General features: G+C 40.7%; 4 protein-coding genes across 6 annotated transcripts; 1 reads left to right on the top strand and 3 right to left on the bottom strand.

Annotated features, from left to right (window-relative positions):
* Positions 1 to 440: 440 nt before the first annotated feature.
* LOC120810331 (metalloreductase STEAP4) lies at positions 441 to 8,571 on the top strand. Its single transcript, XM_040164787.2, is given in 10 exon segments — positions 441 to 510; positions 513 to 748; positions 867 to 974; positions 1,871 to 1,941; positions 2,360 to 2,444; positions 4,020 to 4,298; positions 4,379 to 4,473; positions 4,558 to 4,711; positions 4,822 to 4,992; positions 6,306 to 8,571. Coding segments are annotated over 10 exon segments (1,527 nt in total). The 3' UTR covers positions 6,564 to 8,571.
* Positions 8,572 to 12,307: 3,736 nt separating this feature from the next.
* On the bottom strand, positions 12,308 to 14,354 carry LOC120810333 (C-reactive protein). Its single transcript, XM_040164790.2, has 5 exons — positions 14,134 to 14,354; positions 13,865 to 13,919; positions 13,153 to 13,255; positions 12,762 to 13,059; positions 12,308 to 12,608 (listed from the first exon to the last, which is right to left on the bottom strand). Exons 1-5 carry the CDS (start codon positions 14,239 to 14,241, stop codon positions 12,390 to 12,392), a joined length of 783 nt encoding a protein of 260 aa, XP_040020724.2. The 5' UTR covers positions 14,242 to 14,354; the 3' UTR covers positions 12,308 to 12,389.
* Positions 14,355 to 15,229: 875 nt separating this feature from the next.
* Positions 15,230 to 18,486, bottom strand: LOC120810332 (serum amyloid P-component). Of its 3 annotated transcripts, none has more exons than XM_040164788.2 (5): positions 18,238 to 18,486; positions 16,791 to 16,845; positions 16,075 to 16,177; positions 15,684 to 15,981; positions 15,230 to 15,530 (listed from the first exon to the last, which is right to left on the bottom strand). In XM_040164788.2, exons 1-5 carry the CDS (start codon positions 18,361 to 18,363, stop codon positions 15,312 to 15,314), a joined length of 801 nt encoding a protein of 266 aa, XP_040020722.2. In that variant the 5' UTR covers positions 18,364 to 18,486; the 3' UTR covers positions 15,230 to 15,311. The 3 variants fall into 3 exon arrangements, with proteins under 3 accessions (XP_040020722.2, XP_040020723.2, XP_077951209.1); XM_040164789.2 differs by lacking the exon at positions 18,238 to 18,486 and adding an exon at positions 17,060 to 17,228; XM_078095083.1 differs by lacking the exon at positions 18,238 to 18,486 and adding an exon at positions 16,939 to 16,994 and having other exon boundaries at positions 16,791 to 16,847.
* Positions 18,487 to 19,694: 1,208 nt separating this feature from the next.
* Positions 19,695 to 25,452, bottom strand: LOC120810330 (metalloreductase STEAP4). Its single transcript, XM_040164786.2, has 10 exons — positions 24,990 to 25,452; positions 24,564 to 24,671; positions 24,406 to 24,476; positions 24,229 to 24,316; positions 23,270 to 23,548; positions 23,061 to 23,155; positions 22,871 to 22,981; positions 21,972 to 22,014; positions 21,701 to 21,865; positions 19,695 to 20,452 (listed from the first exon to the last, which is right to left on the bottom strand). The coding sequence occupies exons 1-10, from the start codon at positions 25,212 to 25,214 to the stop codon at positions 20,195 to 20,197; spliced, it is 1,443 nt and encodes a 480-aa protein (XP_040020720.2). The 5' UTR covers positions 25,215 to 25,452; the 3' UTR covers positions 19,695 to 20,194.
* Between the last annotated feature and the right edge of the window lie 534 nt (positions 25,453 to 25,986).

Below are 25,986 nucleotides of genomic sequence, written 5' to 3'. Positions count from 1 at the left end.
TATTTGCACAGATTCTTTTCCCAGTCGTTTGCTTGGAACAGTGGGTTTTGAAATGATAATGAATCTGTTGGCCAGGAGACGTCTTCCATGTCTAGTGTGGTAAGAGAAAGAATAAGGTATACGCCTGGAAAGCAGCAGAATGAGATTTTCTTCCATTTCATGTAAAAGTCCAATTCTGTGTTTCTGAGCAGAGAATAAATATTAAAAACATCGACAGATGCAAACTCTTGGCTGCACGTACTGTAACAAAAAGTACACTTTTAAATATCATGATTACCCACAGTGACTCATCATTATGCGACGCATGCTCCACTCCGAATATGACCTCGGTTGTTGATTGCAGGCGTTAAAAACAACCACATCTCACAGACACACACACACACACACACACACACATATGCGCTATTTCGGCGGGCAGAGAGGGGGTTAAAAATGATGTCATGCACACTTAAAGAGGGAGAGGCAGTGTGCAGGTCAGATTCCAGGGTAATATAACCTACACAGCAGAAACTGTGAGAGTGAGTGAGAACACACATCCGTGGCGAGTAGCCTGCTGGAGATGATGAAGACTGAGAGCGTGTTGCCTCCTCTGGGCACAGCAGCTGCCCCTGTGCCAGAGATGCTGTGTGTCTTCGGTACGGGGGACTTGGGGCGCTCTCTGGGCCTGCGTCTGCTGCAGTCGGGCTACGGGGTGGTGTACGGCAGCCGCAGACCTCACAGCTGTGGCCCCTTGCCTCAGGGAGCTCAGGTAGCACTCATGGGCTTAACATTGCACTTTTAGACTGTTGAATTGTGCGCGTGTGTGTGTGTGTATATGTGCGGCTCAAACACGTTCATGTCTCTTAATCTCAATGTGTTTTGTACAGGTGATGAGCCACGCGGCGGCAGCCCAATCTGCCAGTTTGATCTTTATCTGCGTTCACAGAGAACACTACGGCTTCCTGGAGACGATGGCACATCATCTTGACGGGAAGGTGAATCAATGTTTGATGTTGGAATTAAAAAATCAGATTGATTTCTCACTCCACACTCCACAAGTCCCAGTATACCGGTAACCTCACAAACAGATCATTTAATCATGAAGTTATAACAATGCTCAGTTGTTCAGATCCACAGGTAGAAAATAAGGTGTATATGTTCTAATTTGATTTAACAACAGCAACAATGCACAGTAATGACGTGATTCAAAGTTATTGCAAATTATTTGATGCATTTCCTTTCCTTTCCTTCCTTTAAATAAATTATTTTGTTATGGGTATTGTGTACAGTCTTAGTATTTCGGTCGTTACTGTTTGATCGTTGTTTCCAGGTAACACAACCTTTCCCCAGTTTTTACTTCAAAGAGTTGTGCCTCTCATTGTGATACACGATTTATTGTGCAGGCAGGCGAAGAGGTCAAAGGCAAAGAATGTAGCTCCTCAAACATCTTGTGATTATTAAAACGCTTCATACATAGTCATATTATGTTTTAATACAAATGAAAACAGTATGTACCTCAATAAAAATAACATATGCAAAAATAATGCAGATAAGGCATCATGAAGATATGAAAACATTTTTTTTTCGAAAAGAAATCAGATCAGAATCAGGAATTGTGATTAATGATGGTGGAACAGTTTGTACTTGTCTGTAGTATAAAAAGTAATGTGAATAATAATAAAAGAATCGCAATACCGCTGACATGGCTTAATCTGCATTGATTTCCTTTTTGTTGAGTTAATTTCTGTTCAGACCTTCATCGTACCTTCTGATTAGCTCAACAGTCTCTCTGAGTGTAATAGTAATATGTATGAGACAAGATAAGAGTTAATTGAATTGATTGAACATTTTTTCCCTTTGTCTCCTGCGCTGCTGATGGGTGGATTACAAGGTGCTGGTGGACCTCAGTAACAACCTGAAGAAAGACATGTACCCAGAGGCCAACGCCACCTACTTGCAGAGGTAACAGACTCCTGTAAAAGCAAATAGAAGAAACGAAGGACACCTCAATCAGAAAGACGCTGGATGTGAAGGCTTCAATAAATGTCTTTTTTTTTTATCAATGGAGCTTCTGCAGAAAAATATAACATGGGTCTACCGTCAAAAGTAGGTGCCGCCTTTTTTTTTTTTAATGCCGGAAATCTTTTTTTTGTGAAAGTGCTCCTAAAAGAAACTTCAGACATCAAAACTTTGAACTGAATCCAAAGGAAATGAAACAAAATAGCGGGGTTGCATCTCCCTTGTCGGGCCGACCTACTGTGTTTATATTTATTTGAAGTGGAAACATTATTTCCCACCATATCAGGCAGTGTTTTTCCCTGTTTCTCTATTTGGAATTTAGAAACAATGGCAGCTAAAGCCCTTGCTGTGTGCTCCTCAGACTGGTCCCTGGAGCTGCTGTGGTGAAAGGACTCAACACGCTGTCTGCCTGGGCTTTGCAGAACGGACTTCTGGCAGGAAAACAGGTGAGAGACGAGTGCAAGTGAGGAAGCTGTTATATCAGTGTGAAAACGCAAGGATGCTCCCGAGTCTGTGTTGATAAGATACAAAGACAGAGATTATTAACTTAATCTTTTCATGTGCAACTTCACACCTGGCAACGATTGATCAACATTTCCTCCGAGGAAATTGGAAATCTATCTCTCAGGCCCCTTGATAATAGGACATGAATGCTTCTCCATAAACCACACAGAATTTAGGGAATTGATTTCATTTTAGTTGAAGGTGATTGATGGATAAGAAAAGAGAGAGAAAACTAGGACAGTGCTTGTATGAACGCACACGCTAACAAATAAACAAACACACTTCATAATGTTACACAGCATAAAGACCGTTGTTTATTGCAGCTTTAGTTTCGCAGCTACAAAGAGAAAACAAGATGAAACCTCTGGAGACCAAACCTGAATCTGCCTTGAATCCGCTTCAACACACACACACACACACACACACACACACACACACACACACACACACACACACACACACACACACACACACACACACACACACACACACACACACACACACACACCACAGCAGTGCTCAATTTTTTTTAAGGCATTGTGAGAAAACAGGAGCCTCTGAAAGTGTGTCGTTAGAGGTGCACGTGTTGGTACAGTACACATGCAGCTGCTTTTAAGTGTGCGCCATTCGTCGGCCAGCAATTTGAACAGATCCACAGCGGGGTTGTGCCTCTGTCACATTTACATTCAGATGAAGATTTAGTCTGTTGGCCTTCCCCTGCTGTTACTGGTGCAGTAATGGAGGGAGTCATGGCTGGCTGCCCGGTCCACTTATACACACACCTGGGGGAAAACTGCAGCATCCCACTGACTCCACTATCTGCCCATCAAACTGCCCTCTCTCTGTCTCTCTCTCTCTCTCTCTCTCTCTCTCTCTCTCTCTCTAGCTGTCATTCGCCTTTGGATAATACGCTTTATTTCCCACCTTTACAAACAAGTTAATCGTCTTATCACAGAGCCGTGAGTGTGTTAATAACCTTCAGCATGGTGAAGATCTAGAAACAGGATTACATATTGAGCAGTATACGTATAGGGTGCATGTGTCTATTACTGATTATTAGCAACTTAAAAAGAAAGGAAAATGTTTATATTTTATTAGTTTGAGGTGTAACATTGCACATAAAGATTAGGACATAGGGGACAGGTTCCCTTCGATGAAAAATGTACATGGACACAGTTTATTTTGAATTAGTCCCACAAACACCATTTTGCTGTTGTAATCAGGCACTAGTGCACAAAATCAGAGGCTGAAAAGAGTTACAGAAAAAATTTAGTCTAGTTTGGGCTTGGGAGTTGGTCTGCTGCGGGTTTAGGGCACATTATGGTATTTGTTGAAAAATTGAAGTAATTTTTTTGACGTTTTGACGTAAGCTTTTTAAATGTACACATTGATATTATATCAGCAAGAAATAGACATGTTTCAGGTTGCTACATATATGTTTGTATAGTACATCACCAACCTTTTTCTTGAAGTGTCTGCGAAACCCCGTTTTTAGAACAACCCCCACTATGCTCCAGGTGTACCTGTGTGGGAACAGTGCAGAAGCAAAGCGGGCGGTAGCAGAGCTGTCCACTAAGCTGGGCCTCTCGGTTCTGGATAAAGGGTCTCTGTCAGCAGCCAAAGAGCTGGAGGACTTTCCCCTGCAGCTTTTCCCAGAGTGGAGGCTGCCGCTGCGCGTGGCCGTCGGCCTCACCGCCTCCTTCTTCTTCTATCTGCTCATTAGAGATGTCATCTACGCATATGTTGAAGAGGGGAAAGACATCTCCTACCGAATCACAGTCTCCCTTGGCAACAAGGTAATGGTTTGCCGAGGTTAAATGTTCTGTTGATGGTATTATGTCGTCCCCCTTTAAAGGACTCATCCCCCATCTTTCAGGTGTTTCCCATTGTGTCCCTCATCATGTTGTCTCTGTGCTACCTGCCTGGTGTCATAGCTTCCTTCGTTCAGCTCTACAGAGGAACCAAATACAGGTCAGACAACAAAACATCACAAAAATCCTCACTGCTTGTGCACGATCCATTTCTGAGGTCTAAGCTCCGTTTTGCATGTTCCAGGCGCTTCCCTGATTGGCTTGACCGCTGGATGCGGTGTAGGAAGCAGATGGGTCTGATTGCACTGGCCTTCGCTTTTCTCCACGCCATCTATACATTCGTGACTTCCACCCGCTATTCTGTCAGGCACAAACTCATCTCGCTAGTGGTGGATGAGGTGCAGCAGCAGGCTTGGTCAAACCCTGCAGTGTTTTTACGATCCTGCACACAGAGAAGTATAACATTAAGCTAACCACCCTTTTAGCACTGTCTGTCTATCTCCCTCAGACGAACAACAACAAAACCACCCCGCTTTACTTTGATAACACCGAGGCATGGGGTCAAGACTCATTCTATATGCTGGGAGTCCTGGGCTTCTTTCTTTTTGTCCTGCTAGGACTGACATCCCTGCCCTCGGTGGGAGGCTCTCTCAGCTGGAGAGAGTTCAACTTCATACAGGTCAGAGCGCAGTGGGAAATGTAGAGTGCTTTACGTGCATGTGTTGGAGTGTGGGCGGATGTGCGCGCGATCAACCTAAGGCCTCAGACATTATGTCAGTCATGTGCTCATTATTAGTAAAAACATATCTATTTTTAGCACTGTGATAATCTGTATTTGGAGTTTCCAAGATACGTAAAAAAAAAGGTGTTGTAAAAGCAATATGTCTCTGGCACTCACATCCCCAAAGGCTAGTTAACTATCTGCCTAAGAGTGGAAGCCTGGATGAAGCCAGGATCTTAAATGTTAAGTTATTCATTAAATAGATTTATGACAACTGGTACAATCATCAGGGAGGAGTTTGTTAATACAGGTCACAGGTCTATTTCTGTAAAGGTCAGGTCCTTAAGTAAACCTCAGATAGGGAATGTGACTCACAGATTGAGGTTCAGGTTAAGATAACTCTCAGGATCCGGTGAGAAGAATTGTGAAAAACAGCAACTGGTTTCAATTTAAACGTATTTCTTCTTCAGGGGTTATCAACCAAGGAATGTAAATGATTGAATGTTGAATGTTGGCAGCAGAAGGATTTGCTGTTGTAAATGGCTTGAAGAAGATCCCTGATTAGCGCTATAGGGGCGCCGTTAATTACTGCGCCTCATTAATATGAATGTTTTCTTATTGTGCTGTTTGCTCTGCGTCACTGTGGATGAGAACATCATCATCCAAATGTTTAATTATACACGTAGTTAACAATAACTGAGCCTCAAAGACCTCTAGGGCCACAAAAACAACTACCCTGGAATCATATCAAATTCATATTTAAGAAAAAATGGAAAATGGTGTCAATTTAATGCAAACTAATTCATTTAAAATAAAATAAACATATGTTCTCCCTGTATCTGCTAAACACCAGCACCTGGTTAGTTTAATGAACGGAAACCCGCAAAAATGGCTCATTTGGATCCATGCAACGGCCACGTAGCCCCTCATCCAGGCTCTCCTAAAGCTCCTGTTGTAGTTTACACGTCTCTGTCTCTCTATAGAGTTGTGTGCTGGATTGTTTTTTTCTCCAAGTGTGTTATCTTTTCGGAGATAAAAGCACACGAACCCCCCAGCTTAAGAGGTGCTGGTGGGTTGATCTTGTTAGCTCTGGAAAGAGACGGGCATCTGTTTCTTTTGTGCCTACTCAAGGCTACAGGCTGCTGGCCACGACTATTTAAATTTGGTGTGACATTCACGCGTTGAGGGAAACATTGTATCTTTTAAGCATCAAGCGTACTTACTCACAACTGTTTTAACATTTCCACTCCATGTGAATTTTTTTCTCCCAGTCTACGCTGGGCCACTTGACCCTGTTCATATGCACGACGCATGGCTACATCTACGCCTGGAACAAATTTCTTCGTCCCTCTACCTACAAATGGTACACCCCTCCTGGCTCCATGCTCTGTCTGATTGTGCCCTCTGTGGTGCTCGTGCTGAAGGCCCTGGTCCTCCTCCCCTGCGTGGATCGAACCCTGACCCGTATCCGACAAGGCTGGGAACGGACGCAGCCAGACGGGGAGATAGAAAAGGCCACCGACTTGTGAACTCTCAGGCGTTATTTTTAAGGTGAAAAACAAATCAATTATACATTACAAATAGTAATAGAAATACCGATGATAATAAATAAAAAAATATTCCTCTTTCTATTAATTTTGTAAAATGCAAATGAATCTCTTAGTATTCAGGTTGGGATGTAGAGTGAGTAAAAGTAAAAGTTTCATTTCGTGCATTGTTGTGTCGTTTGATCAGTCGACGATGCTCTGAATTCTAAAATCAGTCAAACGAAACAATTTATTTCAGTCAAATGGACAGGTGTCCCTGGATAATGTTTATTTTCTTTGAGCTTTGAAAAGAAAATCAGATTTGATGTTTGTTCCTTTGATGTTTGTATCTTTTTCACCCAATGTGGAGAAAAATGGATTGATACCTTGCGCTGAACCATTGTTCTGATGAACATAAGCATCAGTTTCCGCTTACCTCTCTCCTCTCCCTTCAAGTTATTCCGCTGAGGTTGCTTTCTTTTTTTGCAAGAGCAGTGGATAACAGAACGACTGAGGAGGAGGAACGGGTGTTACATTCCTAAAACAGGACCACACAGGGCTTCACGTAAAACCATTAAAAACAGTTAAGAACATTGATACAAGGAAAACATTTTTTTTTAAAGTCATTAAAAGGATAAAAACGTTAAACGTTAGACGTTAAAAGATTTCAGATAGAATAAAATTGTATGTAATGTAATTTAAGAATGTCTTCAAGAATTCCGACTTGCAGAAACGGTCGATTAAAGGCAACAGCAAACAGAAAAGACTGAAAATCTGGATTTACAGGAGCTGAGGGACTCAGCAGACCTCTTCTGGGACTTTGTTCCAGATGTGTGGAGCAGAAAAACTGAACGCTGCTTCTCCGTGTTTAGTTCTGACTCTGGGAACAGAAAGGAGACCCGTCCCAGCTGACCTAAGGGTTCGTGGTGGTTCATAAGGTATCATCTGATCAGAAATGTACTTTGGCCCTAAAGCATTAGGGCCAAAGTATTAGCAGAATGTAGGTTAGTAGTTTGTCAATAGCCGGTGACTTGATCAGCAGATGAGTCCATAGTGGCACAAAATAGCGGGTGTGGAAGAATTGGATATGTTAGTTTGTACAAACCTATTCAGACGATCCAGTGTAGGGAGGAGAGGAGGATGGATCAGCTGCCTCCATGACAGAGACTGGTGCTACAAGGGAAATATTAAGTGCCTTTTCTGCTAGAGCTGTTGAGAAGCAAAGCAGCAAGAATATGGAAACATGGGAACGTTGGAAACGTGCTTCCAGCCTTGAGTTTCAATTCTATGGACAGAGATAAACTGTCAAATTTATGGGGAAAGAAACAGACAATTGAAAAGTTCAACCAGGAGTCTGAATCTGTGACATTTACATTTGGATATCAAATGGAGGTTTAAAATCAAATGTGCACTGCCAAATTATGGACGTTGTTTTTTGCTTTGTAACAACATGATTTTGATATTAAATTACTGAAATTAAATTACCATAACAGAAACTTTGGTTTTGTTATGTCTTTAAATAGTTAAACGCTGTGTGAACATTCAACACTTAAAGAAATGTCTGTCAATCTGTTGCATTCATAAAACCGTAACAAGCTGTTTCGAACGGAAGTTTCTTTTGACTCTAAGTTGCCCTTCATTACATCAGCGAGCAGTTGGCACATTTTAAGTCTTTTTGTGAGTTCTCACACATCACATAATGCTTGATTGGTTCAGCAGGAATGTCAAAGGCAGGCGTTTAAGATGAATAGTGTGTTACTTAGCTCATATCCTGCAGCCTAATTTGTGGTGGAAGTCCCCGGATGTTTGCAAGCGACGTGCAGCATCACTAATGCCATATCCTTTGGACAAATTCTGACAGTCATTCAGAGATGAACATGTGGTCAAGAAAGTGAGGAAATTGCTAAATAGAACAACACATCACACTTCTTGATGACTGGTAAGATGCAACCTACCGAGTCAACCAGACCTGCAGACATGTGCTTCGTTGTAGCAACAGCAACATGCATTGAAAAAACAGAACTGATATTCCAAAGAGCTGTTCATTGCTCTTAAATGTCTAATATATTATTCACATTTCATTTTATTAAGTGCTGACTTTTGCCAAGTATACGCGAGTAGTTTATAATATTGCTTGTCTTGGTAAGTAAAGAACAATGGATCATAAATTGTAAATATACAGACAATCACAAGCCACTATACTGAAGATTCAGATACGGAACTTCCCCGGTCACATCGGTTTTGATGCATACCATCAAATTATACAGCATTAACTGACAAACATAAAAAAAAAAAAAAAATGAAATTCACGCATGTGTCCATGTCCCCAGTTGATATGATTCCCTTGCAGATGCTGATGCAGCAACCAGTGCTACTTGTGTCTTCATGTGCTGACATCGTAATTGCCCATAGGACAGAGACGACGGATGTGACCTTGGGAGTCGTGCTCTCGCAGCACCACAGGGACACAGAACAGAATTGAGTCTCTGAAACATGCTAGAGATTAAAAAGAAATGTGTTGCATCAAGGCTTGTTGAGCTAATATCTAGGGGCCCAGAATCTCCAGGGGACCCAAACCCTTCCCAGTCTGAGCTGAATTTTATCAAATGATTTATGTCAAAGGATGCACATGAGACGGGACTGGAAAATGTGCCAATTTTAATGAACTGTTAAGAAGAACATCACCCAAAAAGCAATAGACAAGGCAGAACCAAATATCACATAACCGTATTAACTATTTAAAAACCGTTGCCCAGCAGTAGTCAAATATTTAGGAATCCTGCACAGCATTAAACAAACTTAAATTAACACATGATGAAAAATTGTTGAATTAAATTCTCTAAGGAGTTAAAATAATTCTACAACATTAAACCTAAAATGAAAAGCACAGTAGACTCACTCAACGTATGTAATTGAGAGATACGTTCCACACGTTTTTCCAAGTTGCTAGTAACTGTTTCATCCTGTTCATTTCTGAAAAAAAACTCTCTGCTTCCACAGTTTAGATAATATGTAGTTGGAGGACATATTGCTTCTGAGAAACACTCTTCAATCAGTACTATTCCACACACAGAGTGAAAACTGAATGTGTGAATGTAATCACATTCAGCTATTATGACAACACATACTGTATCCACTAACCAATAACAGAATTTCTTTCCAAAAATTAAAGCAAAATTTGTAGGCTGAAGATCTGGGGACTTAACAGCTGTGCTCTGTTAAGGAAATTATATAAAAACTGAACTAAATTGTTATCTGTGATGATAATGTATGCATAATATTTATTTTATCTTATTTTCATGCATCAAGATTTTAGGTCAGATTTGTGTTTTTCTCCCCGGTGAGTTGGATCCTGGTTATATACAATTGCAATTACAGTATGTACACATTTGATGATTGACAAAGGCAAATAAGACTAATGTGTCAATGTTTCCACTGTGATGATAATATGAGGAAACCAATAATTAAACTTTTGACCTTTTTTTAAAAGGACACCGTGAGAATGTTGGATATTAATTCACCTGAGTTACAGTCTAGTGTGAATAAGTTAAAGCAGAGCAGCTGGGTACACATGTGACTCCCGCTCTGCAAAAACAACATGTGGGCTAAGTAGCATATCAGGTGGAAAGGACACGAGACCTTAGTATGTGCAAAACAGAACTTTGTCAGATTATAAAGATGCAGAGGGGGGACGTGAGGACGATGGAGCAGGTGTTGCCATGACAGAGCCCTCTGATACAAGAGAAACGTGCAGCGTCTTTCTTGCCCAAAGGAGAACATTTAGTCAGAGGCATCCTCTTATCAAACATCAGCATTAGATAACAGCATTATCTGCACACACAATCTACAATTCATTACAGCCTCTCAGGTTGTTTTGTTCTCCTATTACCCAAAAACTTGCTGTTGACATTAGCCAATTTCCTGCCATTGCGTTGTGCGAGCGCGCGCGTGTGCTGATGTTGAAGTTAGATACAGCTTTCCAATATTGCCTCAGGAGAAGAAGAAGAAGAATTAAGATGTAGCCACATATAGAAAAACTGCAAAACAAGTGAGCTTATATTTGTCATTTGCACTCATGTTTAATTTCACACAACTAGGCAACCCTGAAATCTATAATATGATTATGTATGTCCAGCTATAACTGCGTAATAATTTTCTTGCCCAAACTAATAAACACCAAATCTTAGATTCACAGATAAGATAATTTAACTAATTGCAAAGTCGTAGTGGCCTCGCTTTGCATCCAGAACACAACTTGATATTTGTGATAGAAATCCTCCCGTTCTTTGAAATGACACTTTTTAATCCACAGTTTTACCAAAGTATTATTACACTGAGGAGGACTCCTTACAAACACTCAGCTCCGGCTTTTTTCAGCAGAAATGAATGAATACTGAGTAAATATATTTATTGAATCATTCAAGAAACAGATCCAGTGAAGGCGCTACATGACACCCAATTAATTATTTACAATTGTACAACTTAAGGCAGTTAATTCTTAAGCGCAGCTAGTTATTGGGGTTTATAAATGATTAATCACATTGCAACTTTACAACTTAACATTACATGGAAAACTTGTTGGACCTTGTCATATCATCAGGAGATGGAAACCAAATGACATTTCATACTGTGGCCATTCAGGGAGGATCTCTGGCATTCGTGCCACTTTAACTCAGGGGGAAACAGTCATCCCTCCTTTTGCACCAATTAATGGTCCAATGCACTTTCACAATTGATATTAATTAAAGTCCTCTTAAGAGGCAACAGAAGGACATAATTATTATCAGTGAAGGACATAAATAAGTAAATAAAGAAACAGTCACGCTGTAGACGAATAAACTTAAAGCTGATTGTTGCCAACATTTCATCAGCGTCCTGCTAGTGTAACACAATAGACTCCTTTGAGTTCTCACCCAGCACATATGCTCAATTGGTTCAACAGGACTTGCAAAAGAGAGGTGTTCATTGTGAGTACTATTGTTGCTGCTATAGCAACTGGTGGGCAGTCTAGTTTATTGCGGAAATAAATGTTATTCAACTTTTGGGATTTTAAGAAATACATAAAGGTCCAGAGTTTGTTGGTTTCTTCTGACGGGCATCATGAGAAGCTTCTGCAGCAGTTGATTGCTTGGGCAACTTCTTCAGTGAGAGAATGTTTGGTAATTAATGTGCATGTCCTTGTTAGTTACTAGCCTCCGTAACCTTCTCATTATGTGGATTCATGGGACTGGCTAGTTTTACTGATTGAGAGACGCATTGCAAAGAGTGAGTTGCATGAGCAATCAAACGTCAAACTGGGTGTGATTTACAATCAAAGAACTGGGAAAGTGATGAAATGTGGAGAAACTTTGCCCCCTGTGCCAATATTTTGAGAATAGGCCCATTCACATACAAGGGAGAGTCTACAAAGTATTGCTTACCCATTGAATGGAGATTTGTTTGTCCATTTAAAGAAGAGATCAGCACAACGGATAGAAATATCCGATCTGATTCTAAAAAGCCAAGAAGTGAAAAAAAGTAAAGGTAATAATGTTTGGGAACACATTCATAATGAATACAGAATGAGTTTTAAAGAAGAATGGTGTAACTCGGCAATTCTTAGTTAGAGTTATCATTTTTGTTTTAGAGCTACTTTAATATCAACGTTTTGCCTTTGTTGTGGGGCCTCAAAATTCAACATTTCTGCCTCTTGGCAAACATTTTGTGTCCAACCAAGCCAAGCACCAATCAAGATGACTCTTAAGAGACACTTTTGAAGCACTTTATTGGACATTATTTCAAAGCCACTTGATTTGCACAGCTGAAATTACTGTAGCGTTGTTCTAACGTTTAGTAACAGGCATTTAGTTTATCTTCTACAATCACTTTGCCTGTGATCTGGAACTCCAGCGCGCCCCAGTTGAGCACGTTCCCTGGGGTGAAGTTCAGTCCATCCACGTACTTATGTATCTCACAGGGGGAAAGAGTGTGGTCCCACATGTGGACATCAGCCATCATGCCAACGAAACTCTGCTTCAAGTCATACCCCCCTCCATAGGAATCCTGCTCCTGTAGATCACAAATATGGTTTGAGAAACATTTAATAAAACTTAAATCGCACAATGTTTGCACTGAAATATAAACTCTGGATACACAAAATAAACCAAGGTTGAATGTGGTTATTCATTCCATTTATTATAGTGCTTATTTATAAAACCGTACCTGGCCTAAGATAATTATATTGGACCCAGTGATGGCTGATCCAGAGGTGATAAATTTCCTAATTGTAGGTTGTCCATCGAACCACATCTGCACCAGTCCAGAGTCAGAGTCCCATGTTGTACAAATCGAGTGCCACATGTTCAGCTTGTAGTCCAACCCTCCATATACTGTCTTTGCATTCCTGATATGGGGCTGCAACTCTTTGTTTGTTTCATCCCAGACGATCAGGAAATCATTGGAAATACTCGGTGTGGCCAAAGAAAAAAGGGCATGGTCTCTCTTAAGGTCTGTAAAGGACCTGTAGCCAATGAAAAGACATTATCAGGCGCAATACTTTCCACAGTGAGATATACAGTGGATTGTTTTGTTCATTTTGAACATTCAGTTTTACCTGTGACAGATGGTTACAGCACGATAGAGCAGTTCTGACGCCGTCAGCTTCACTAGAGATGTGGCACTTTGTTGTGGGAAGGTGAACATTTTACCTGACAGATCTGACAAGAGGAAAGATTTGTTATTCCTCAGTATGGATTATTATTCCCAGCCATTAAGTGTAAAGCTGAGTAATTGTACATTATCCTCGTTATCAACATAAAAAAAAGGGTGATTACACATTGAATGATATTTTGGATTAAAGGCATCCATCAAGGTATTAAAACAGTACCCTGTAAACCAGCGTCTGCTGAGCTTGCACACGTAAGCGTAGCTCGGCACGCCATCGCTCAGTATTATAAGAACATTTTTAGGAAGTAAAACACTTGATGTCTTGTACAAAGAGAGACAATACTTATCGTTATCACAACTGTTTTTGATACTACGCTTAGCTTTTTGCTTTGCTTATTGTTCAGGCTGGTCTATATTTTTATGAAGGTTTTTCGACATGCATTTCCTTTTAAATACACAAATGATTGAAAAGAGAAGAGAACACCCAGAGCTTTGCTCGTGTCGAGTCAAAACAAATTCCTAACGAAACAAATTCAGTCATGAAATTATCACAGCATTCAAGTTTGATATTAAAACATGGCAGTGTTTTGTTTACTTTTCTGTTCTGTTAGATGTGTTACCCAAAGTTTACGTAATTTATAGAACTATGTTTTATTTACCTTGAGGAATTGCAGCACATGCTGTCAACATCACCAACAGCAACAAAAACGTCATCTAAAGAGGAAAAGATACAACTTATTTCATTATCTTTTCTAGTGACGTCAACATGTTTGATTTGCTACTCTATGTTCAACAATTTAATTAACTCTTTTGTTCTTTGTACTGTTAGAATGAAAAATGCTGGTGGAAAAATATAAACAAAATATTTTGAAGTAATACAACAACTTCAAATTCCTGTATTTTGCAGTTTGTCTTCTGTAAATCTTACCGTGAAATCGGTGTCTGGATGTTTTGCGCAGCGTGAACAGGATTGCGAGATATGTACAATCACTGCTTCCTCATTTCTATCTGAGTGTCTCTGTGTTTCCTTCCTCATCTGAAATATTCTTTTGCCTCCAGATTCCTGTTGTGTAAAAAACTGCTTTTGGCTTTCCACTGAATCAACAGAATTTAAAAGGAAAGTCGTTCTTATGTTGAAATAGTCACATTGTTGTGAGTTACTCCGTGAAGCTGAAGTTTATATATTGGTTCATTTGATGAGGGACAGTGCACGTTAATAAAAGCATCGCTGTAAAGATGCCAGAGTTGTTTTTGATCTGTAGTCCCATGTGGCAGATGTACATTTCTTTCTTGTTTTTACTATTTCTGAAATGAATGTGTTCACATCTTGGTCGAATTACTGAACTACAGTTGCAAGGGTGCAATAATGACTTACATAGTTCCATAACAACTGTGCATTGTGCTTTGTTACATCTTACATCTTTACTTCAAATGAAGGTGCACACATAAATTAATGGTTGATCTCTCATGATCAACACAAAACTTTCAGAGATGTTTCCTGTATCACTTATGAACGGATAAAATGAATTGACACATAACAAAACATCAATAGCCAATCATTTCTCTCCCTGTAACATTATATAGTTCAGTACAAATGCAGTAGCAACGAAATTTTCCCCTGACCACCATGTAAAGACGCACATTAATACCCTATAACATCTCAGACTGTTAATATTAAAAATAGAGAGGGATGTATTGTAGACGAAAAGTGATCACTGTACCACTGTCATATGACTCAGGTTCAGCAGGGGACACAATACACAACTGACCATGTGCCCCCATTAAACTTTTGCTTGGATGACGACATTTGTCTTCTTGCTTTGCCAAAGAGGCTTATCAACTAACCAATTGTATGAGATGCATCCTTCTTAAGTAAACATTAGACTGTGTTCATCTTTCTCAGAAACCACTCGTATAAATGACCTGACAAGCCCCTCTCTGTACATGTCTGTATTGATTTATTGTCTTTATGCATGTCAAAACATCTTGTGTTCAAACAAGCAATAAAGATGACTCTTATGAGACACTTTTGAAGCAATTTATTGAACATTATTTCAAAGCCACTTGATTTGCACAGCTGAAATTACTGTAGCGTTGTTCTAACGTTTAGTAACAGGCATTTAGTTTATCTTCTACAATCACTTTGCCTGTGATCTGGAACTCCAGCGCGCCCCAGTTGAGCACGTTCCCTGGGGTGAAGTTCAGTCCATCCACGTACTTATGTATCTCACAGGGGGAAAGAGTGTGGTCCCACATGTGGACATCAGCCATCATGCCAACGAAACTCTGCTTCAAGTCATACCCCCCTCCATAGGAATCCTGCTCCTGTAGATCACAAATATGGTTTGAGAAACATTTAATAAAACTTAAATCGCACAATGTTTGCACTGAAATATAAACTCTGGATACACAAAATAAACCAAGGTTGAATGTGGTTATTCATTCCATTTATTATAGTGCTTATTAATAAAACTGTACCTGGCCTAAGGTAATTATATTGGACCCAGTGATGGCTGATCCAGAGGTGATAAATTTCCTAATTGTAGGTTGTCCATCGAACCACATCTGCACCAGTCCAGAGTCAGAGTCCCATGTTGTACAAATCGAGTGCCACATGTTCAGCTTGTAGTCCAATCCTCTATACTCTGTCTTTGCATTCTTGACATGGGGCTCCAACTCTTTGTTTGTTTCATCCCAGAAAATCAGGAACTCATTGGCATTGCTGGGCGCGGCCAAAGAAAAAAGGGCATGGTCTCTCTTAAGGTCTGTAAAGGACCTGTAGCCAATGAAAAGACATTATCGGGCGCGATACTTTCCACAGTGAGATATACAGTGGATTGTTTTGTTCATTTTGAACATTCAGTTTTACCTGTGACAGACGGTTACAGCACGATAGAGCAGTTCTGACGCCGTCAGCTTCACTAGAGATGTGGCACTTTGTTGTGGGAAGGTGAACATTTTACCTGACAGATCTGACAAGAGGAAAGATTTGTTATTCCTCAGTATGGATTATTATTCCCAGCCATTAAGTGTAAAGCTGAGTAATTGTACATTATCCTCGTTATCAACATTAAAAAAAAAGGGTGATTACACATTGAATGATATTTTGGATTAAAGGCATCCATCAAGGTATTAAAACAGTACCCTGTAAACCAGCGTCTGCTGAGCTTGCACACGTAAGCGTAGCTCGGCACGCCATCGCTCAGTATTATAAGAACATTTTGAGGAAGTAAAACACTTGATGTCTTGTACAAAGAGAGACAATACTTATCGTTATCACAAATGTTTTTGATACTACACTTAGCTTTTTGCTTTGCTTATTGTTCAGGCTGGTCTATATTTTTTTATGAAGGTTTTTCGACATGCATTTCCTTTTAAATACACAAATGATTGAAAAGAGAAGAGAACACCCAGAGCTTTGCTCGTGTCGAGTCAAAACAAATTCCTAACGAAACAAATTCAGTCATGAAATTATCACAGCATTCAAGTTTGATATTAAAACATGGCAGTGTTTTGTTTACTTTTCTGTTCTGTTAGATGTGTTACCCAAGGTTTACGTAATTTATAGAACTATGTTTTATTTACCTTGAGGAATTGCAGCACATGCTGTCAACATCACCAACAGCAACAAAAACGTCATCTAAAGAGGAAAAGATACAACTTATTTCATTATCTTTTCTAGTGACGTCAACATGTTTGATTTGCTACTCTATGTTCAACAATTTAATTAACTCTTTTGTTCCTTGTACTGTTAGAATGAAAAATACTGGTGGAAACATATAAACAAAATATTTTGAAGTAATACAACAACTTCAAATTCCTGTATTTTGCAGTTTGTCTTCTGTAAATCTTACCGTGAAATCGGTGTCTGGATGTTTTGCGCAGCGTGAACAGGATTGCGAGATATGTACAATCACTGCTTCCTCATTTCTATCTGAGTGTCTCTGTGTTTCCTTCCTCATCTGAAATATTCTTTTGCCTCCAGATTCTTGTTGTGTAAAAAACTGCTTTTGGCTTTCCACTGAATCAACAGAATTTAAAAGGAAAGTCGTTCTTATGTTGAAATAGTCACATTGTTGTGAGTTACTCCGTGAAGCTGAAGTTTATATATTGGTTCATTTGATGAGGGACAGTGCACGTTAATAAAAGCATCGCTGTAAAGATGCCAGAGTTGTTTTTCATCTGTAGTCCCATGTGGCAAATGTTACAAAATAAACTGAAAATAAGATTACATTTACAATATAACACTGTAGAAATGCAGTAGCAACGCAATTTGTATTACTGCTTTGAGGCCAAAGAGGCTTATCATCTAACTAATTGTATTAACCCTCCTGTTGTCCTCATTTCCTGTATACACCCCATGTCCTCCGGGTCAAAATGACCTGTCTTCACTAAACCCCCCATATAAGCAGCTTAATTGAATTTTAAACACCAAATTTTGATCTTGCTTGAAGAAACAACTTGTCATTCACCACAAAATGTGTGACTATCTGAGTTTTCCCTATTCACTTTATTTGTATAGACGTTTTGTTCTGCATGCTGCCGTGTTGGTCATATGCTGCTGAGGCAACGTGATCTCCAAAACCTGTTCGTAAAAATGTATACGAAAATCTTGAACATACAAATTCGTAACAATACATACGAACTGGCGGTGGTTAACCACGCCCCTTGAGTGAACAACATGGCGGACCATGTCGGATTCTTGAGTGAACGTCTCTCCGCCATGTTGGATTTTTTGAGGGGGTTAGGGTTAGTATTGTATTCTTACAATTTAACATTGATTTCTCGTTAAAAATGCAATCATAACACGTTTATTTTACATCGTTAGACTTCACGAAGTGTGTTTACGGGGTGCAGGTCCCATTCACTTTGAATAGGGTGACGTCATCAGTTGCAGTCCGTATTTATTTAGTATGTATCACTACGAATTTGTACGTTCAAGATTTTCGTATGCATTTTTACGAACAGGTTTTGCAGATCAGGCTGGCTGAGGACAATGTTATTTTGCCATTTTTTGAAAGGAAAGTCTCACTTTCAGCTCCAGGGTTTTCTTCTTCTTTTGAAGATGATTCACCATGCTCTGGGTTGTATTCCTCCACATCTTCTTCTGATACAACCTCCACTTCCTCTTGTGAATCAGAGTTGTCTTGCTGGACATCTGAAAAAATCAGCTCTAGAGCCTCTTCAACGTTATAACGCACACTCATGGCTTCAGCACGGAGAGAATTCGGGGTCCTGTCATCTGCAGCACTTTTATAACCTCTGGAAAGTTCCATCTTTCTTAACAAAACATTAGACTGTGTTCGTCTTTCTCAGAAACCACTCCCCTCAAACTGGGAAACCCCCGCTCTCTTTCTCAGAATCGACTCGTATAAATCACCTGACCAGCCCCTCTCTGTACGCGTCTATATGGATTTATTGTTACATGCATATACAAACTGTGGTCAGGATGCCCTCGGTTCCATTCTGGTGTAGTTTGCTTGATTGTAAGCTGTTGTGTTTTGGTCCATCTGCCCAGAAGTCCATTAAAAATACACAGACAAATTTCTCGTTGTAAGTCTCCCCTTATTCGGTCAAACTTCCACCACTTGTTTCAAGTTTCAATTTATTTATTTTATTAGTGAGGACTGATTTAAGTGTGTATACAAAAATATGTGGTGCCACATGTGAACATCAGACATCGTGCCATCAAAAGACTGGTCAAACAGTCACAAATGTTCAACTTGTCAATACGTGTTGAGTAACATGGTGACTCATGTAGTTCTCTGTGTCATGTGGAGCTGGCGTTGATTGTAGTTTGCTGCTTTAGCAAGCACACACTTCTATTTAGTTATTGTTTACTTTGGAGAAAGAGTGAATGGCGAAGTTGGCAACTAGTTAAAATTGTCCAATGTGGAGTTCCCAGCAGCTGGTTCTGTGTCAACGAATTAACATTAGTTAGACTCCAGAAACATGCATCACAAAATGCAGCACAATCGTTCATAATTACAATTTTAATAGGGGATTTCCTTCATGTGGTAGGTAGTTTGGCTTGAGTTTTTTCCCCCTTCCTTTATCTTCCTGCACTAGTTGTGTGTGCTTGTGTGCTGGCGTGTATGTTTTGTGTTTTGAACGTATTTATGCATGTGACAATATAGTGCATGACTTCATGCCTGCTGTTTGATCATCGTGTCACCAACAACAACAACAACAACAACAACCAGTTATTAGTTCTCTGCTTTCTTCAAAATCTTCAGGATCCACTATCTTAGGGATGCTGAGAGACAACATCAGGGGCCTTAGCTGTCGCATCCAAATGTTCTATCCTCTCTGCGGAGGACTTCGATGATGCACGCTCCTCCCTTCAATGAAGTGATGAGGTCCTGTGGTGACTGGGGAGAAGCCAAAAGCTCAGAGCAAATGTTTCCTGGAGATCGGCCAGAGGGATGAACCCTGGAGAGGGATCAGACACTACGCTTGACTACGGGAGAGAAAAGGGAGGCATGACAGTTTTGTTCAGTCGTGCTAAAGTTTATTTAACAATTGTTCAATTTGCCATACAACAACATTAATAATAAAGATCCAATAATAAAGATTTAAAATACAATACAAAGAATATAAATCCATATACAGTAGAGGAAGGTTGAAGAGAAACTCTAATGTCAAATGTTGCTACCGATGTTTCAGGGAATGTCACCCGTCTGGATGTACATTTGTGAAATTACCAAAGACTGGTATTGGAATGCTGTTTGGCTGCGATAATATCGAGTACTTGTGTATTTCCAGGGTATTTACAATAAGCCTACACGGTGTCATTGTGTCTCCTCCTCCAAAATTAAACAATTGCAAGAAGATTACCCAAAGAAAGACGGCAAGGAGTTTCAATCTTTTCCCTTTGCCGGTGCAGTTTCTTGGATCTTTGACATCTAAAACCATGAGCCTTTGAAAATCCAATGGTCATCGTGTCTGCGTTTTCTTCTGCCGTTGTTTTGTGTATGTCATTTTAGTCTCTATGTGAGCAGCACTCTCGCACTCCCGTCCTCTGCATCGTTCCTCTCCCAGCCCTGTCGAATGCGCATAAGGCTGCGGTTGACGCAGGGCAGCAGGAGCAGCAGCTTTAGCACAATCAACAAAGAGGGCACCACTAAAGAGAGTAAGTAGGCTGGAGGAGTGTACCATTTGTAGCCATAGGGCTGAAGGAACCTGTCCCAACCATACAGGTAGGTGTGAAAGGTACAGAAGAACACGGTGAGGTATCCCAGTTTGGACTGAAAGAGACGGGGAAAAAAAAGTTAAGACATCACACAACCAATTCCTGTGTAAAAGGCTTATCGACTGAAAGACGCTGATGGACATTCACAGGGACATGCTTTTCACCTACACATGTGCACACACTCATATACCTTCTGCACATACACTTGTGTGTGTGCACAAGAGAACATACACACATACACATTCAAATTAACAGGCAAGTATGTCCTTTCCACACCCATTATCGCTACATCTCAAGACTGTGGTGATAGATAATATATGCCCCCCTAAATTACATTTGATGAATAACTTAACATTTAAAGCATTGCTCGAACTCTGGCTTGAATAAAGGGAATAAAAGTGTGTGCAATGGGAAGTTGAGCTTTGCAAGATCCAGTTACATTTCTGAATGAATTGTTAGACCAATTTCCTTTTTGATTGGCAAAGGTGAAAAAAAGGTGAACTTCTGTGAACTTCTGTGAACTTCTGTGAAGACTGAAAACTAGAACACATTTTCATTAGATTAGCCAACGGGAAGTTGGAAGCAGCTATCTAGCCCGAGGCAGCGTTTGCACACAGACTATGACGTCATAGGTCACAGCTGGAATCTTGGAGAATGGACATGATGGGAATACCGTTACAAAATGTTCCTGGTATGTGCAGCTTTCCAAGGCCACAGTGAGATAACCTGATGTCCTAAATTAGTATCTTACATTTCATTTCTTGGTAGTATTTATTTTCTCAGAGGGTTGCTGGTGAAATATGATAGAAATGTCTGTAGGATGACCAACGTCTTTGTCTGCCATTCCATTTTCCTTCTTCGTGTGTGTTGTTCTGGCTTCAAAAAGTTGTACAAACACACACACACACACACACACACACACACAAACACACAAACACACACACACACACACACACACACACACACACACACACACACACACACACACACAAACACACAAACACACACACACACACACACACACACACACACACACACACACACACACACGTGTTTCATGGAATAAGCTGACAGATTGCTTGGGAATCAATAGGGCCAGCACCACTGGAAACTGTAATAAGAAATGTCACATTCCTCCAGCTGCAGCTGCCAATGATTTTCAAGGTAAACAAGATGCAGCACAAGAGGAGTTCTGTAATTAGTGTCTATAATGGTTCTCTTTGAATCAGCAGACACACTGAGGCTCACTCACTAACACATACAACACAGATCAAATATCTCGGACAAACATGGCGGTATCTACCTGTACGAAGCTGAACTCTCTCCAGCTGAGAGCATTGCTGACGGAAGGGAGAGAAGTTATTCCCAACAGGAGAAACAGGCCAAATCCCAGAATCCCCATAGAGTAGTACGAGTCAGCACGCCAGGCCAAGGTGGTGTCAAACACTGACGTTCTGTTCTCCTTGATCTTAAAGCAACAGGAAAGAAGACGTAAAGGTATTTGAACTGGTTCTTTATTTGAACAGTACTGAATTCATTTGGTTGTATATGAGTAAGTGCCTTTTATTTCTAACCTGGGAGATGGTACTTGCAGATAACCTGAATCTCACATAATATCTAGGGAAGAAAAGGACAAAAAGAAACCGTCATCAGGCCTAATTATTTTAAACGTCTGTGGTAGGAGTTACCATGACATCATTTGTGTATTTTCCTCCAGGTAATTTTCTGTCTGTGTGCTACAATTAATTGTTACAATTGATGAGTTACATAGCTCTTTCTTTCTCAAATTGTTTTCCACTATGTCTTAATCATTATGTGTTACTTAACACACTAGGTTTAAAAACCCAACCACATTTAATTCAAAGTGTAGCATCACATCTTAGTTTTAAGTGCTGCTAAAAGACTCGCCACAGCAATTACCTCATTCTTACGAAGCTGCTACCTGAAACGCCGCAGAAAGAAAAAACTATTTGGAGCCAACTATTAACATCACTGAACACCCTGTCGTCACCTGACTGTTGATCAGAAATACTATTATGAATGAAGATGCAGAACCGTCTCAGCTAAGGTGGATGGAAATCCTCCCATCTTCTTCCATTCCACCGTAGCAACCAACCACCTACTGCAAAGAACTTCACAAGTCTCTTTCTGTCTTTTACTCGTCTGTAAGCGCATTAGAGATTACTGAGGGTATCCAACATATTAGAAATACCTCTCAGCACAAATAATAGTTTCCAAAATGATGCATCTATTTCTGTACAAGCTAAACATTAAAACTGTCATGATAGTAGAAATAATGCAGGTCTTTAAATTAGATTACATTAAGCTATGTTTTCCTGAGGAAGTACCAATGGACTGCAGTTGAAATTGCAGTGATGATTTCAAGCTCAAAGCTGTCATCATTTTTGCTGACAACAATAAAGTGAGAATTCTTTGCGGGAAGCGGTACGGGATGTGTGGAAATGTTGCATACCTTATGGGGATGATGAGGGTGTAAAGCACATGTAGAAAAGCAAAGGCCAGGGCTACCAGCCCAAGCTGTTTTCTGCACAGCATCCAGCGATCCAACCAGTCAGGAAAACGCCTTAAACAAAACATACTTTCACTTACTCCAAAAAATACTGTGTGCATGTGTTCTCTACAGGCAATTTTTGACGTCTGACCTGTATTTGGTTCCTCTGTAGAGCTGAAGGAAGGCAGCTATGACACCAGGCACGTAACACAGGGACAACATGATGAGGGACACAATGGGGAACACCTGAAGGATGGAGGTTAAACGCAGACGTGATCACTGAGGAAAATCTTAAACCTTATTAAAGTTAGTTACTTTCTAAGTGGAAGTGATGCTAATTTACCAGACAGACTAGTCTACCTTGTTGGCTAGGGACACCATGATCCTGAAGGACACGTCCTTTCCCTGGTCAACATATGCGTAGATGATATCTCTAATGAGCAGATAGAAGAAGAAGGAGGCGGTGAGGCCGACGGCCACGCGTAGCGGCATCCTCCACTCTGGGAAAAGCTGCAGGGGAAAGTCCTCCAGCTCTCTGGCTGCTGACAGAGACCCTTTATCCAGAACCGTGAAGCCCAGTTTGGTGGCCACCTCTGCCACTGCCTGCTTCCCTTCATCACTGTTTCCACACAGGTACACCTGGAGCATGAGAACACTTGTGGTATTTAAAGCACTCCAAATGCCCCCTGTCAGAGGTAGATGTCTTCATTATTTTATATTTACGCCTGTTAATGCATTTACTTGCACAATGATGAACGGATTGTTTGCACTCCAGAGGAATGAACACTCAAGCACCTCTAAAGGCTTTGTAAAAACACCAGTGCTCAGTCAACACCAAATTGATGGTGTTGGAAGTGTTCCAAATACAACAACTGACACCTACATTATTATGTGTTTTCACGGATTGCGCAACTGGATCTAAATAAAATGAATGGAAAGCCCAGATGTAGCTGCAGCTTTGATAGCAAGCTTAGATCTAAGAGACACTGTGGAGTTAATTGATTCAAGGATACATCAGAGAGGGCATTCACAGCAAAGACACAAGGCTGACTCTTCAGATTGGGCTTCTTTTACTTCAATTTGGTTTGATCAAAACTTCATAATGAGTTGTATTAATATAGTTTTGACTGAAATGCGTTTCTATTTGAAGGAGTACAATTTTGCCCTGCTGTGTTTACACATTAGAGAATTGTAAATTGTTATTGGAAAATAATGTATTCCTCAATTGCAAAAGAATAACTTTTTTTTTGCAAATTGCAGTGTCAAATATAGTACCAATGTGCAACCAAAACATTTTCTCAACAGACTACATTCAGCACCTGTCTATTGGCATCTGAAGGTCCATTCTGCAAGGCCCAGGCGGAGAGGGTGTTAAATGCTTTCACCACATGAGCTCCAGGAATCAGCCTGATCAACAACATACAAACAAAGTGAATGTTTTGAGATTTATTTATTTTGGGGAAATCGCATTATAGTGGTCCCTGAATCCCTCTTACCTTTGCAAATACTCAGCATTGGCCTCCGGGTATAAATTCTTCTTGAGGTTGTTGCTGACATCCACCAGCACCTTGCAATCAATTAATTAGCAGAGCGAGTGAAAAAAAAGAAATCAGCCAGCTGCTATGTAACTTTAAGGCATCTGACAATGAGGTACCTTCTTCTTGAGTTGAGGTGCAAGTGTCTCCAGGAAGTCATAGTGTTCTCTGTGAACACAAATAAAGACCAGAGCTGCAGACCGAGCTGCTTCCTCGTGGCCTGTTGGCTGCAAAACATAGCCAAAAGGAAATGTGTTAAACATCAGACGAACATCACGCGGGGGAATGAAAAGCATGTTGGGTGATAGTTAAGCACGTACTGGATGAAAGACGACATGCAGCAACATGTGCAGACGCCAATGAGAACACATTATCGCTGGCTTTTGTTTACCTAAGTCAACTTTCAAAACCTGATGAAATTAGTCTCTTTTACCAACACGGTCTTTTGAGTTTGTTCAGGACCATCATGCAACACACGCGCCGAGCAATCAAACGAAAGTCGCATCCCTGAGTTTGAGAAGACGTCGCGGATCGGTGAGTGCTACCTGAGCTCCCTGAGGCAAGGGGCCGCAGCTGTGAGGTCTGCGGCTGCCGTACACCACCGCGTAGCCCGACTGCAGCAGACGCAGGCCCAGAGAGCGCCCCATGTCCCCCGTCCCGAAGACACACACCAGCTCCTGCCCGGGGGCGGCTGCCGTGCCCAGAGGACGCAGCAACACGCTCTCCGGCTTCGATTCCTTTGACACGTCGCCCTGTCTGTCAGCCGACATGGCCACAGTCTCACACAAACAATGATGGTCGCTCTGGTAGGAGAAAAAAAAGGTCTCAGCAAATCAACTGTCTGCCCCTCAAGCTCATGTGTCTCCGCTCCTAACTCGCTACTCTTTACACTGACAGATCTGTCAGGCTTGAGTTTGTTTTTGTATTGGCCCAACCCTCCCGTGGCTCTGCCTAACCGGGAAATTCCATTAAGGAGGGAGGCCCATCTTCCCCTGCCAGTTCTGGTGTGAGGGAAAGTTTAGTTAGGAAACATTCCGGCAAGGTCCAAATGACTCCTTCTTGGAAACCGTTGGATCAACTAACAGATTATGCAACACTGGAAACAAAATTGTCATTACAGTGTGCCAAAATACTTTTGTTCCTGCAACACTAATTAAACACACATAAAGCAGAAAGTGGAATTCCCAGTTATTTTGGGGACATGAAGCAAATGCAAAGAGGCTCTCACTGGCACAGCTTAAAACTGATTTATTTCATTTTAGCTTGATGTTAGTTTCTAAAAGACCATTTTTACAGCTCAAGGCATTTTCAACCCAAAAAAAATAGATTACAAAATCATCAAACCCGAGACCAGTGGCCTGGATTAAGTGTAACTTAGAAAACAATGGGATTACTCATTCCAACTCAAACACACTAGCTGGATGGTTTTGAGGTCACAATATTCACACACACACAGTGTGCTGGAATGCTCCCAACCCCCTCCTCATTTTCACTGGACATTACCATGAAATTCACATCCCCTACCAGGGTCCTAATTACTTT

This window comes from Gasterosteus aculeatus, chromosome 20 (genome assembly GCF_964276395.1).
Source record: "Gasterosteus aculeatus chromosome 20, fGasAcu3.hap1.1, whole genome shotgun sequence".
NCBI lineage: Eukaryota > Metazoa > Chordata > Actinopteri > Perciformes > Gasterosteidae > Gasterosteus > Gasterosteus aculeatus.
This window is presented reverse-complemented; position numbering and strand designations above follow the sequence as displayed.

Coding starts and splice junctions, on each gene's coding strand:
- LOC120810333 (XM_040164790.2), bottom strand. CDS start 14,241: ATGAGGAAGGAAACACAGAGACACTCAGATAGAAATGAGGAAGCAGTG. Junction 13,256..13,864: donor ATGTGCTGCAATTCCTCAAG/GTAAATAAAACA, acceptor TCCTCTTGTCAG/ATCTGTCAGGTAAAATGTTC. Junction 12,609..12,761: donor ATATAATTATCTTAGGCCAG/GTACGGTTTTAT, acceptor TGTGATCTACAG/GAGCAGGATTCCTATGGAGG.
- LOC120810330 (XM_040164786.2), bottom strand. CDS start 25,214: ATGTCGGCTGACAGACAGGGCGACGTGTCAAAGGAATCGAAGCCGGAG. Junction 24,477..24,563: donor CACCTCAACTCAAGAAGAAG/GTACCTCATTGT, acceptor ATTGATTGCAAG/GTGCTGGTGGATGTCAGCAA. Junction 23,156..23,269: donor TGGTGTCCCTAGCCAACAAG/GTAGACTAGTCT, acceptor TCCATCCTTCAG/GTGTTCCCCATTGTGTCCCT.
- LOC120810332 (XM_040164788.2), bottom strand. CDS start 18,363: ATGTCCAGCAAGACAACTCTGATTCACAAGAGGAAGTGGAGGTTGTAT. Junction 15,982..16,074: donor GCTGTAACCGTCTGTCACAG/GTAAAACTGAAT, acceptor CATTGGCTACAG/GTCCTTTACAGACCTTAAGA. Junction 15,531..15,683: donor ATATAATTACCTTAGGCCAG/GTACAGTTTTAT, acceptor TGTGATCTACAG/GAGCAGGATTCCTATGGAGG.